General features: G+C 43.2%; 2 protein-coding genes across 2 annotated transcripts in view; one reads left to right on the forward strand and one right to left on the reverse strand.

The window, feature by feature from the left end:
* The first annotated feature begins 746 nt into the window (after positions 1-746).
* On the forward strand, positions 747-3,525 carry csf3a (colony stimulating factor 3 (granulocyte) a). The gene is made up of 4 exons (XM_021312241.2): positions 747-1,344; positions 2,571-2,678; positions 2,770-2,910; positions 2,998-3,525. Exons 1-4 carry the CDS (start codon positions 1,189-1,191, stop codon positions 3,196-3,198), a joined length of 606 nt encoding a protein of 201 aa, XP_021167916.2. The 5' UTR covers positions 747-1,188; the 3' UTR covers positions 3,199-3,525.
* med24 (mediator complex subunit 24) overlaps positions 2,494-13,400 on the reverse strand; it is a 21,993-nt gene continuing 11,086 nt past the window's right edge. Inside the window, exons 20-26 of the mRNA XM_012855452.3 lie at positions 13,293-13,400; positions 11,539-11,720; positions 11,342-11,435; positions 11,147-11,246; positions 8,989-9,069; positions 6,819-6,967; positions 2,494-4,155 (exon numbers count right to left, since the gene is read on the reverse strand). The exon at positions 13,293-13,400 is cut by the window's right edge and continues 157 nt beyond it. Coding sequence (XP_012710906.2) covers positions 4,039-4,155; positions 6,819-6,967; positions 8,989-9,069; positions 11,147-11,246; positions 11,342-11,435; positions 11,539-11,720; positions 13,293-13,400 — 831 coding nt within the window. The 3' untranslated portion in view covers positions 2,494-4,038. The remainder of the gene's footprint in view (positions 4,156-6,818; positions 6,968-8,988; positions 9,070-11,146; positions 11,247-11,341; positions 11,436-11,538; positions 11,721-13,292) is intronic.

The following is a 13,400-nucleotide window of genomic DNA, read 5'->3' on the forward strand; positions in this document are numbered from 1 at the left end:
CATCTGGTTTCAGTTGAATAAGTTGAAAAGTAAAAGAAATCCAAAGTGTGAAAAACTAGAATACTATTTAAATGAATATCAGCAAAACTGTAACAAGCATTGTAGTATGCACATTTACAGATTTATACACAGGGTTTACAGACATGCTAACTCAGCAGTTTTTAGAGATATTGTGTAAATTACCGCTTAATTAAAAAAGCATGTGTGTAGAAAAGGGTAACATGACACCTGTTGAACAAAGATGAGCTACTTCAGGGAAATGGAAATATTGAAATAACCCCAATCATAACACTAAATTCATTACAAAACATAACCGATTTGAGGATCCCCCCTTAGACATCTCATATGTTGTCATGTAGCTTGGTTAAAATTAAGAAATATAGAATTAAAACAAATATTTTTTTGCCTGTATAACATGTGTTTTGCCAAATTTTAATAAATGAGTAGATAAATCCTGGACTAGACTAACGAACCAGATCAAATAAATCACTTCAAATAGAAAAAAAGGAAAGAAAATAAAGACTTAATGATATATATTGTGGAACATCTGATTACAGAAAAAAAAAAACTTTACATTTCAATGGAATTTGTGTCACGGACCATGAGATAAGAAGAGGATGGAAACTCCCGAGAGCCTCTATAAATATGTCAATAAGGGTAGAGTAAATCAGTAATAGTGCTCACTTTGAGGTCAATACTTGTGAAAGCCTTCGCAACTGAGAGGCCATGCGTGTCCTGATTGGTGAGTAGTGAGGTCATCGTGGTAAAGCTACAGACTCTGAAGGGGGGGGGGCAGCCTGGGCACAGTGCTGACCTGGAAGTTCCGGATCAGCGCAGACAGGCTGGTACCGAGGCAGTGTTTATTTGACCAAACAGAGACACTCCTCCACGTGGATGTCCTGATAGCTGCAGTTACTTTGGGATCAGGCTTCATGTTACGGAGAGACTATTCTAAACTCCTGCAGCCTCTGTGTTCGCACCGACTGGGGAGGGCTGAGGTGGGGGGTCGAGCTGAGCTCAGCGCTGCAGGGAACTGGCGCTGACAGGCGGCCTTTGTTCTGTCCTCCACACGCGCACCGCGCTCGGACTATAAAGAGGGTTGTTCTGATGCCTCGGCGTTGAGCGTCTGCCTCCCTCTTCTTCTAAACCTCATTTGTTCGTTTCCTCCCCGCAGCCTTCGCCTGCTTCATGGCCTCCGCCGCCCGCGGCGCGCCTCTGCCGGAGCGCAGCGGCGCACTTGTTGAGGATCCGCAGTTTCAGGAGATTCTGCAGAGGAGCCGCAGCTTGACGCAGAAGATCCTGCTCTCCATAGCCGACACGCACAAATCCTGCGTGCATTCCCAGGTGAGCGACAGCAAACGGGAGCACGTCTTGGCGGAGGCACGCTTTTTAGGGGAGCGGGGTTTACCGCCGCTGCGTCAGAATGAGAGAGATAACCCGCAGAGCTGCGGGCTTCAGTCAGGAGACGAGTGGAGGGTCTGGATTGCTTTCTGGGCAGCAGACAGCGATCGTTCTGAATGGCAGAATGCAATAATTATTATAGAAATAAATAGTTCACTGTGAGGGAAATGACAAAAAAATAATTCTATCGGGGGCTTATTATCGGTTATAAAGGTCACGTCTTTACAGGTTTTACGCAGGTCCATTTAAATGATCCGACACTTTGAGTACTTTGTCAGAGCCGACCAAAAGTTGCACAGGGCCCAGAGAGGAACATGATCGGGGGGCCCATGCCCTTCACCCAGAAGCTCCAGGAGCCTCACCTGAACCCTAAGATTGACTAAGTTTCACTGTTTGCTCATCGCGCATAGAGTACAACATGTTTATTACTTTAATTAATTAAAAATTCAATGTAGTGTCAATAAGTCCCTCCATATCATTTCTACAAACATCCACATGAAAAACACTTGAGATAAAGGGCTTTGGAAGGTGGCAGCTCCAGGTAATTTTAAAGATCGGAAACAGAACTTTGATACACACTCGGATGGGATGCAGAGTTTAAAATGTTGGTCTTAATAAGCAACCAAAGAAAAAGGCCAATTACTCCTTTACAGCTTTAAGTTAGACGCAAGAAGCTGAAAAGTGTTCAAATAAATACGCAGCATTGAATTAGGACTCTTACATAACTGTTTTCAAATAAAGGCCTTTAAATCTTTAAACCATTCACGTTTCTATAATCTGGTATCTTTTAAAATGTACCATTCAGAAAGCAGGAAGTTTGGCAGCAAAAAAATCAAAATCATCCTAAAGCTCATAATTATATATCCATATAAATTTTTGGGGCCCCCTGTCAGTCGGGGTCCCTTGAAAATGTCCCAACTTTTCCTCCCTATTGGGCGTCCCTGAGAATGCATTAAAGCAGTTTAGAGTGGAGTCACTGTTGGCGAACTTCACAACTAAAAGTTCTGAGCTCTTCACCGTTTAAGGGTTCTCTTGATCTCGCAGATGTACTTGTTGGAATAATGCTTGACATTTACGGTTCTGTATCGGATGTAACTTTCTCAGAATCTGTCTTTATTTTCACAAAGTATTTTAACATTTTGCATCTACACATCATCTCTTTATCACAGACCCTACAGTTGACTTCTTCAGAAAATACCAAGCTTGCAACCATGGCGTCCACTATTGGCATCCCCCCGGCTCCTCTACTCAGGGCGGTTTCTGAAAACTTCACTCTGGTAAGCTTCTTCCTGAAAACTATATTCTGTATGAGAAGTAATGTTGATTAAAAACCCAAACGTAATCAGGTCGCTCTCCTCCCTCTATTAGGAATCAGGTTTGAGAGCCATGCATGATGGCCTGCAGCTGCACCACGGCTTACTGAGTTCCATCTCCCCTCGACTAAAAGTGAAAGAGAAAGTGGTTGCATTGATGGCTGATATTAGAGATCTTAAAGTCCAGGTTGTTAAGGTAAAGAGATTCTTCTGATCACTGTTCTGAACAAAAAATGCTTCACATCACATCTTGCGCTCACGACGACTTCCTGATGTCTCGCAGATGGAAAAAATGAGCCAAACTTCAGACGCAGTCCCTCCCACGTCAGCCTCGGTGGAACTGCGGCTCCCGGGGGATTATGAGGTCCAGGTGGCGGCGCACCTCACCCTGGTCCAGCTCCAGACGTTCAGCCAGGACGTGGCCCGCTGCCTCAGGAGTCTGGACCGCAGCAATGATGAGGATGATGATGAGAAGGAGAGCTGATCAGCGGCCGTCATACTCTAGTTTTGGCCCGAGCCAAAAAGCCTACGTTGACATTTTTTTGTTATGGTATTTATTGATCTGTCTGCAGATTATTTATTTGCTAAAATCTATTTTTATTTATGTATTTATTTCTAGAGACGGAATGTATTTATTTAGGGAATATATTTTTTTGAAAAACATTTGTCGGCTGTATGACCAGGTACTCATATTACTGAGTTTTGGGCACATATTAAAGACGTTACAGATGGTGTTGCATTAAAAAGAAACTCATTATTTTTGTATTGCTATTTAAAACCTTATACATGCCATTTTCTGACGTCTCAGTAATAAAAAAAAAAATCCTGCAAACATAATTGTTCGTTTTTGAGAATACCATAGCAGTGACTCAACAGGTTGTGGCACTTGCTGACACAAGCTGCCCACTCATGATGTTTCCAAAATTTCTGTGAAGCCGACAAGTGGAACTAAAAGTGAAACGGAGGTTTCCGACGTCATGTCGTCTTCACCGCTGCCAGACAGATTTCCTCGAGGATGTGTCGCAAGTGGCAGATGACCAACTGTCACCCGGAGGATGATTCCCTCGTAATGTCATGTGAAAGACCGCAGAATGTGACCACTCTCAGTAAGAAGATGATTAAGATCCTCAGATCTCCACAGCATCGTAGCAACAGCCAAAATTGGTCTAAACAAACATGGTCTGGTAAAAAGAAATGAGAGACGTCCAGTAATTCGGTTGATCCAGCCACTGTTCTTTCAGTCTGAGTGCTGTTTTTACCCGGCATTGTCATTTCATGTGAAATGTGTCAAGTCAGTGAGTTTGGGACGGGAGGAACTAGAAAGTTAAAGCGCAGAGATGGCTTTGGCAGCGACTCTCCTCCCCAGCGGCAACGTCAGGTCAGTGATGGCCAGGACGACTTTGGGCTTGGCCAGAGCTGGCAGCTTCACCAGCTCAGAGACCTAAAAGCACAAAGAGACCAATTATTCATTTTACCCTCGTTAACTGTGACGTGAAAGTATTTACACCCCATTGACCTGCTTGAATTTCGTCTACTTCAGAGTAATGTACTGGGATTTTATGTCAATGGCCAGGTGTCAGCAACCTTTACGACCCCAAAGAGTCATCTGTGGTTCATGCAGCTGAGAGCCACAAAAACTACCCATGGTCCAACTTTTCTAAATGGCTAATATATTTAGATATTTTTTATAAAGGGTGAAATTAAAAGAATCACAATTCCTTTTGTATTCTCTTCCAGTTTTTAAATCAAACCAAAACAAAGAGAAAATTCATTACACATTTTCTTGAATGGAAACTTCCATAGATATGGAAAATGTAGTCAAAATTATTGTAATGAGACCCCAAAAGCTTAAAAAGGAACCGATTAGGCTTTCTCTTAAACACCTAGGATGGGTCTATAGACTATAAACAAAAAGATGTTTTTTTTTTTTTTTTTTTACAAAAATCATGAGATTTCACCTGCCCAGGTTGACCTATTTTTTAGCTCTTGTCAGAATTAGCTTTTTTTTGGGTTGTCAATTTTATGCAAATAAGATGTATCTAGCCACAGCCCCAAATCTAAGTTTACACTTTATATACATGCAATTGACTGCAAACAGATGCACAATGGTACAACAGTACATCTTTGACCCTGAGTCAGACCCAGAAGCCGGTGAAGTGGAGCCTCCTGCACAAGCAGCAAAGATGCAGCGACAGTTTCTGAATGGAACATGACAAATCATGTTGAAGCCAAACAGCCGTTGTACAGTCAACAAGAGGGATCATATTTCTCCAATTTTAGCTTCCCTTCATTGGCTTCCTGTTAAATCAAGAATAGAATTTAAAATTCTCCTTCTAACGTATAAAGCTCTTAATAATCAAACTCCATCATATATCAGAGCTCTGATTACCCCGTATGTTCCTAACAGAGCACTTCGCTCTCAGACTGCAGGTCTGCTGGTGGTTCCTAGAGTCTCTAAAAGTAGAATGGGAGGCAGATCCTTTAGCTATCAGGCTCCTCTCCTGTGGAACCAACTCCCAGTTTTGGTCCGTGAGGCAGACACCCTGTCTACTTTTAAGACTAATCTTAAAACTTTCCTTTTTGACAAAGCTTATAGTTAGAGTGGCTCATACCCTGAGCTATCTCTATAGTTGTGCTGTGATAGGCCTAGGCTGCTGGAGGACATCAGGGTCTAATTTTCTCACTCTACTGATTTCTACTGTTCTTCAGTCTACTGTTCTCCAGTTTTGCATTGTATTACATTGAAACGCATACAGCTGTGAAACCAGTTGATGAGGTGGGCGGAGCTCCGCTTGGGTTGCTAGGCGAGGAGCGATTGTGACGTAATAATCGGGAGGTTTTTGAAACGGCTCATTTTCACCAACAAATCATTTATTTATAATGAAGGTGGTGCAAGAGTTAGGGCGTTCATCCTGCAACTGGCGGGTTGCCGGTTTGATCCCCCGCTCCGACCGTCTCAGTTGTTGTGTCCTTCACCCTGCTGGTGGTGGTCAGAGGGCCCGGTGGTGCTGATGTATGGCAGTGAATGGGGACTACTGATTGTAGTGTAAAGCACTTTGGGGTAGTCAAACTTGACTTGATGTGCTCCGGCACAGTGCCAGCACATAGTGGAACAGATTAACAGTTGCCTAGAACCCAGGTCATCACAGTCATACCCAAAGTCTTTAGAGAACAAGTCTAAAGTCTTTTGAATGAAGTGTGACTCTAGTCAGTCTGAAACTAGAGTCGCCATCTCTTGTTCAGGGTCTGCTTTGGCCAAACAACTTCATACACATGTACGCTGCAGCTTCTACATAGTTTGTGGTAAACTTTAAACAGGACATCTTAAGTCCCAACAATGGCCTTCTTCTTGACCATCTTCCATAAAAGCCAGATTTGTGACCATCACTAATAATAGCTGTCCTGTTGACAGATTCTCCCACCTGAGCAGTGGCTCCCTGCAGGTCCCTCAGAGTTACTGTGAGTCTCTGAGCTGCGTCTCTGCTCACCTGTCACACCATTCCACTTTAAAATTAACTTTTAGCGTTGGTATATCGCATATAACCCTTTTAAAAACGTCCTGAGATCTGTGGCAGTAATGTGATAAATGGTTATGAGCTTCAAGGGCTTTCAGCACTTTGGTAAAACTCTGTATATTGCATCATTCCAGCTGTTGTCTATGTTGCTCAAACCTTTTTGCTCAGGTGGTTCACCTTTACCCTGCTTCTCCCAGGCTGCTTATTTCATTTAATTTACACCCCCCCAAAATGTCAGCACATTTTATAGCTTGGAAGTACTGCAATGAGTCAGCGTTTTTACCCAGAACATAACCGAACAGCAGACAAGTGTCTTAACCATGACTTTTTCTTTTACATTAAGCTTTCTTGCATTTGCTTTTTTCCTTTCAAACTTGTGCAAATTCACACAACATTCTTGATCCATGACTTTTTGATCATGCGTCTTAGGTTTCTCCCTTTAATTTGACCACAAACACTAAATTTAGGGAGGAATTTCTAAACCCTTCCCAGTAAAGTCTGATGCAACAGTGACTCCTGTTCCTTCGTACCCATCCATCCCTGATTTGCTCATCTCCCTCGCTGCTTGGCCTCCCAGCTCATTACTCACCATTGTGAAAGGCATGAACTGCAGAATGCTCCCACGGCTTCCCTGCTCCAGGCACTCGACGCACTCCTCAATAAAACTCTGCACAAACTGGGTGTGAGGCCCTGCCATCTTGGAGCCCAAGATGGAGGAAAAGAGGAGGAAGAGGTTGGCTGCGAAGCAGAACACAGAATGCGGGCTTTGTTTAGAATTGTAACAAATACTTCTTCAGAGCTTTCAGGCAGACAAGCCCTACAAAAACATCCTCAAAAGAAATATCCTGATGTGATCCGACATGAGACAATTCCTAATTAATATCAACTAGCAGTTGACAAATGTCTCAAAAGAAAGTGAAAACCATCTCCCATCAATAGTGGTGTTTAATGCAATGGAAGCTGCATTACAGCTGTAGTTTCCTGTCAATCATTACCCGCATTCAACCAATTCTTTCATGTTTTGAATGATTTGCAATATTTATCTGAAGTAGATTTTTATTGTTCTTTTCAGAATAAAGTCAAATAAACTTTCACAGTAATAAAGTGGGAACAGCATGAGAACAACGTTAAATTGGGTTTCTACGGTGAACTGAAGCGACTTTAGGGTAGACCTGATAACCCAGAGGAAAGTCACTTTTCCGAGCACGCATCTTCAATTTAGAAATATTTACCGCTAGTGTTTTAACCACAGATAGATGATTGACTATTAAGTCAGCGGAAGCCCAAAATGTGTAAGAGCTCATTAAAGAGGAAACTTTTTTTCTGTGGAGGCATGTCAACGCTTCAGACAAGCTGTGACTGAATTGAAGGATTTACTGCAATTCGTTTCCAGTTAGGCTTTATTGGTACAAATTCCTGTATTTAACAACACAGAGCTTATCATCTCTCTGGAGAAATGCAATAAATGTTTTAATATAAGCAGCAAATCAGCATGACCACAGATTCATTTACTCAGAAATCTTCATTAAAAATGTTGAGCTTGGTCAAATTGTTTCGATTCAGAAGAGGAGAGCAATGCCTTATCTTAAATAATGACTATGCAGTCATCTATAAATAATGATGGGAGGTGTGACGTCTTTAGATTGTGAAGGATTAGCACATATGAATAACCTGCCAAAACAGAGAGCAGCAGAGCAATCTTTTCCCTTATTTCTGCAGCAGCTTCATGACACCACTGCGCTAAAAACAGACGCAGGAAGAAGCTTGCTAAACATTTCGTAACAGAAAGCTCCATATCCTGAGCTGGTATCACGCGTCAAACGTTTAAAAACAGCGTGTCGTATCGGGGAGGAATGGTGTTCGTAACTCCGTTTCCAAACCGCTCATCAGTGGGGGGGGTCTCAGGTGAAGGAATGGTTCGTCCCTTTAACGGAGTCATTCCAAGATAAAAAGCATTAAATAAACCTGAAACTTATCCAACTGCTTAACTATTGCATCTAAACAAATATGCACTGCACTCCTTTGTGATGGAGAGTCAGAGAAATGCTGGTATTTTTACTTAGTAATAGAAAATAAACAGACATTTCTGCATTGTGCTGTCTATTCACTAAATTTAGAATAAGCACCTGCTTAACGTTCACATTAGTTTAAAGTGAAATGATTTATTGTGCAGAATATTGGAGTGTGTTACTGTTCTGCTCTTTAGAGCCCAATAATGAGAGTATAAAAAGCTCTCATTAGCAGATGAATTAGTAAACTAACATTCTGCTTCATTTCTCAAAGCGAGAGACAAGTGTCCCAGCCTTCCTCTTTCCGCCAGCTGACTGGCACCTCATTTAAAATAAGAGCTTGATGGAAAAAAATTTTGAGGTATTGAAGCCGTAACTGTTTGAACTCAATTACATCAGAAGTCAGAAAAAAATGTAAATGTTAATGCATAATCCCTATACAGAAATTGGAAACAGACCAAAGGAAAATTGAGCAGTGAAATGTTTACAAAAATGGGAATCAACCAGCAGAATCAGCAATACAAATGCTACTAAATCTATAATGTGTTGCCCTTAAGGCCATTGTTTCTTTGCACCCTTTCATGGGAACATTAAGGTCATAGCTGACATTCTGTTTCGTCTCAGCTTTTTTTTTTTTTTTTTCATTTAATTTACGTCATGTTCTAATAATTATTTCAGAATTACTCAAAATGGCAATAATGGACATCCACTGGTTTACGTTTTATCACACATCATGCAGAAACATCTCACCCAAGACTCTATTGAGAGGTTCCCTCATGTTGACGGAGTGAAGCTGGGATGGCGACAGGGAACTGCTCATAGATCGGTCTCCTATGAGGCAACAAGAGATACGACAAAACAGCTGATAAAGTCACAAGTTTCTATTTGTTCATGGTACCTCCAGGGCAAAACAAACAAACTCCACAAACAAAAAAAAGAGGGAATCTTAGATTTACCAATGTGCTTTGGGTTATTTACACAAGTTTATTTCTGACTGAAGATTTCCACTTTTGTTTCTACTACCTTCTTACGGAGTTTGATTCACAGCTGACTTTATAACTCAGAAATCACTGTTATATTAATTCAGAAGAAATGTCTAGAGCTGGAACTTGACTATGATTGACAGCAAAAAACACATTTGTCAGAAAACTGCACACTAGGACGGGAAAGTCCAAAGAGACAAAGAGGATCCCAGATTTACCCAACATCGGACCTCCTCCTGGAGCAAATTCATCAAAACTAGAGAGTTCAACATCGTTGGAAGAACAACGATGAGACACTAAGTTTAAATAGTTGCCACGTCATCCCTGGACACATCTCTGGAAGGATATTGTGGGATTTGGAACCACCAAAACACTTCCAACTTAGGATGCACCACTAAAAAATTTTTTTAGCTAATATCAATATCCGATCTTGTCATCCCTTTTATGGCTGATAAGTGGTATTATGAGTATATTTCCCTACCCTTTGGTGTTTGTTTGGCAGCGGAACAACCACACCGCTGCCAAACAAACACCACATAGTCAACAACCCCCTCCAGAAACACAAACAGCACCAAGATGGAGATAAGCAAGCACCATGCAGCAATACGGTCCATCACGAGACCCCGGGTCTAAACTGTCCTAAAGGAAGAAACATGTCCTCCGGTCGTCTAGACGATATGATGAGAACATCTTTTAAATCATCCAAATGATTCAACCCGCCCCAATCCCAACACCTCTAACCATTAAGTGCTGGATGCTAAGGACGTCCTAATGACTCTGTGTTGGAGACTCCATAGATCAGGCTCATTCTGGCACAGCGTCTTGATTTAGGATCATTTGAGTTCCTTGGGTTGAAGCTGTAGGGTCTTTTTCTGTTTCTTGCATCATTTCTGAGCAATATTTCACGTCTAATGGGTTCCCCTCCCCAGGGAACGCAGCTGCTGTTTAGGATCAGGGTTGCGTTGAGAAGAAGGTATTAATCTAAGCCACCAGCATCGGTTAATGTGTGTTTCATTTATCTCATATAATGAAAAGCTCTTGTGTGACTTCGCTTGGGAAACAGAACCCTAGTTTCAGTTTTGACAACACAGTAACACAGCTTGTACTTTTTTGTTTTCCAAAGTCATGCAACATCATGTGTGGGGAATTCTTTGTAGCCAAAAGAAAAGAAAAGAAAGTGAAAATTCTCAAAGGCCTAAAAGCTCATTACAAGAGTTATGAGGCAGCATGACAACGAGGATACGTGGGTACAACACAATAGAGCTTTTGCCTGTTTAAATCTCAGTGCTGCTGTTTAATGCAGGTTGTTTTAAACAGAATCTTGACATGAGACGGCAGTGTTCAAATAAGAAGTGGCTAACAGGCAAGTCATGGCCTGGATAACTCCTAGAGAGACGGGTCGGTTGCCTTTGGATTTAGAAAAATTGCTTTCAGGATGAAACGTGTTTGTAGCCTGAGCTTTGAACCACTCAATACATCACCGACCTCCTCCAGATTTATTCTCCGGCATGTGCTCTGAGGTCTGAGGGCCATCTTCAGCTAATAGTGCCTAAGACGAGGCTTAAAACCAGAGGGGCCAGAGCCTTTCCTCTGGTTGGCCCCAGATTATGGAATACTTTGCCCCTCCATTAACAACCTCCACAGTGGAGTGTTGTAAGTCTCCTCTTAACCCACTTTTATACTTTGGCTTTTAACACCGCGTAGTTGTGTGGTCCTCTGTGTCCTTTTTAGTTTATTTTTTTTGTTATGTACAGCACATTGGCTACTTTTTCTGTTGTTAGATGTGCAATATAAATAAAGTGGATTGGATTGAAAGCCCGTCCAGTTTTAAACATCTGTGATTTAACAACGCCTTCACAGCTCAGACTGAAAGGAAAACAGCAGCAAGTCTGTCAGCTTCACAGTTCTAAGGCTAACAAACTGACCTGGACTGGAGAGAGCGACAGGTTCGTCCTCGTTGGAGCTGAGGAGCCGCATGAGTTTAGATGGCTGAGTGTCGTCCAATGGAAAGAGGCTGTTGTAGTCCTGTGGCCCACAAACACACAGAAATAAAAAATAAAAAAAGATAACGGTTGCTTTTGCCCAGTGTTTGGAATACTGTAGCTGACTGGCAGGTTTACCTCGATATCTTCTCTCTGCCTTTTCCGCTGACGAGCCGAGAAGGGGCCTTTGTGGTGGGAGGAGTAGGAGCTGAGGGCACACCACACCGACAACCTGAGGCGTTCATGAGAGGTTAAAGGTTAAAGAAAAAGGTCGCAAAAACTGTCTACCCTCTACAATAAATAGCATTGGATAGATTATATAGAGCCCCTCTTACTTGGCCAAGGCCTTTCCAGGAGGGTCTGGCAGGCTGTGCCAGTGAGCCGAGTCCGTGAGAAGGTTGGGCAATATGGTACCCAGCAGAGTCAGCGTGATCTGCTGGGTGTCCAGGCAGAAGATGCTGTAGAGCAACTCTACCACCCGGCTGGCCCACTCCTGTCGAGTTTCCTTAAGCAGTTCCTACAACAAGACAATTCTGATTAACATCTATAGGCAATGACCAAATAAATCCTACAAGCAAAAGTGCATGGAGCAAGAAAACGTCATGAAAAACTAACACTGGAGACCTCAAAAACTTCAAAGCATTTTTTCTGGGAATTTATGTGACAGAAAAGAAAAAAAAAACAATATGGTAATTGTAAAGTGGAAGGAAAAGGATGGATGATTGTTCATTTTTGTCACAACAGAAACAGAAGAGAGTCTCGTTTACTCCAAACCACTCAGTAGAATCCACTTCACTAACTTTTTGCTCTCTCTCTTTTCTCTTCATAGTAGGTACACCTGGTCTGGCGTTCTGTTAGCTGTGACATCATCCAGAGAAGACGGCTCACCCGCTACTACCATCTAATGTAGAACAGATTACTGGATCAATGTGTGCTTCTGTGCTTTTTTGTTTCTCTTGTTGTGTCTCTACTCTGTCTTCTGTAACCCCGGTCGGTCGAGGCAGATGACCGTTCATACTGAGCCCGGTTCTGCCGGAGGTTTTTCCTTCCCGTTAATGGGTGGTTTTTCTTCCCACTGTCGCTTCATGCTTGCTCAGTATGAGGGATTGCAGCAAAGCCATCAACAATGCAGACGACTCTCCCTGTGGCTCTACGGTTCCCCAGGAGTGAATGCTGCTTGTCGGGACTTTGATGCAATCAACTGCAGTGTTTCCCGCAGCGCTATCTTGGCGTGGCGGCCGCCACGCCAAACTCACGCTACCGCCACGCCAACATTCAAAAAAAAAAAAAAGTGACGTTAACACGCGCTTTCACGCGTGCGTGAATGGCATGGAAAAAACACATGAAAACACATGGATACCCCCGCTCCGCGAGTCTGTCCGCGGAAAACGTGTCGTCGTCCCCCCCCCCCGCTCGGCGAGTCTGTCCGCGGAAAACGTGTCGTCGTCCCCCCCCCCGCTCGGCGAGTCTGTCCGCGGAAAACGTGTCGTCGTCGTCCCCCCCGCTCGGCGAGTCTGTCCGCGGAAAACGTGTCGTCCACCCCCCCCGCTCGGCGAGTCTGTCCGCGGAAAACGTGTCGTCCACCCCCCCCCGCTCGGCGAGTCTGTCCGCGGAAAACGTGTCGTCCCCCCCCCCCCCCCGCTCGGCGAGTCGGTCCGCCTCGCATAAGCAAATTGCTGCGGGAAACACTGAACTGGTTTCCTTATATAGGACATTTTTGACCAATCTGTATAATATGATTGAACTTGACTTTGTAAAGTGCCTTGAGATGACATGTTCCATGATTTGGCGCTATATAAATAAAATTGAATTGAATTGAATTGAATTAACGGCCACTGGAAGACACCTACTTAGAGAAGTCCATCTTAGGAGAACATGGCGCACGGAGGCAGGTGCTCGGATGAGAATGAACGTGAACATTTGTGACAACATGCAAAAAACCTTATCAGTGGTGGAAAGCTAACACTGCAAACACCCTGCAGCCACAATCCACACATGGTGGTGGCAGCATCATGCAGTCATGCAGCTGGGAAGCTTCACTTATTATTATTATAATTAAAAACAGACCGTTGTTGTCCAGTCCTGTTACCTTGACCAGATTGTTGGTAAACCAGAAGACCCCTCCCATGTTGAGGAGACTCTCGAACAGATGCAGAGCCCGACTGTCCACCCAGCCTTTGCGCAGCACCACCTGGAA

The sequence above is a fragment of the Fundulus heteroclitus genome, chromosome 10 (genome assembly GCF_011125445.2).
Source record: "Fundulus heteroclitus isolate FHET01 chromosome 10, MU-UCD_Fhet_4.1, whole genome shotgun sequence".
Classification (NCBI taxonomy): domain Eukaryota; kingdom Metazoa; phylum Chordata; class Actinopteri; order Cyprinodontiformes; family Fundulidae; genus Fundulus; species Fundulus heteroclitus.

What these genes read in the sequence shown, in the direction of transcription:
- csf3a (XM_021312241.2), top strand. Translation starts at nt 1,189, where the DNA reads ATGGCCTCCGCCGCCCGCGGCGCGCCTCTGCCGGAGCGCAGCGGCGCA. An exon ending in AATCCTGCGTGCATTCCCAG is followed by an intron (nt 1,345 to 2,570) that starts GTGAGCGACAGC and finishes TCTTTATCACAG; the next exon opens with ACCCTACAGTTGACTTCTTC. An exon ending in TTTCTGAAAACTTCACTCTG is followed by an intron (nt 2,679 to 2,769) that starts GTAAGCTTCTTC and finishes TCCCTCTATTAG; the next exon opens with GAATCAGGTTTGAGAGCCAT.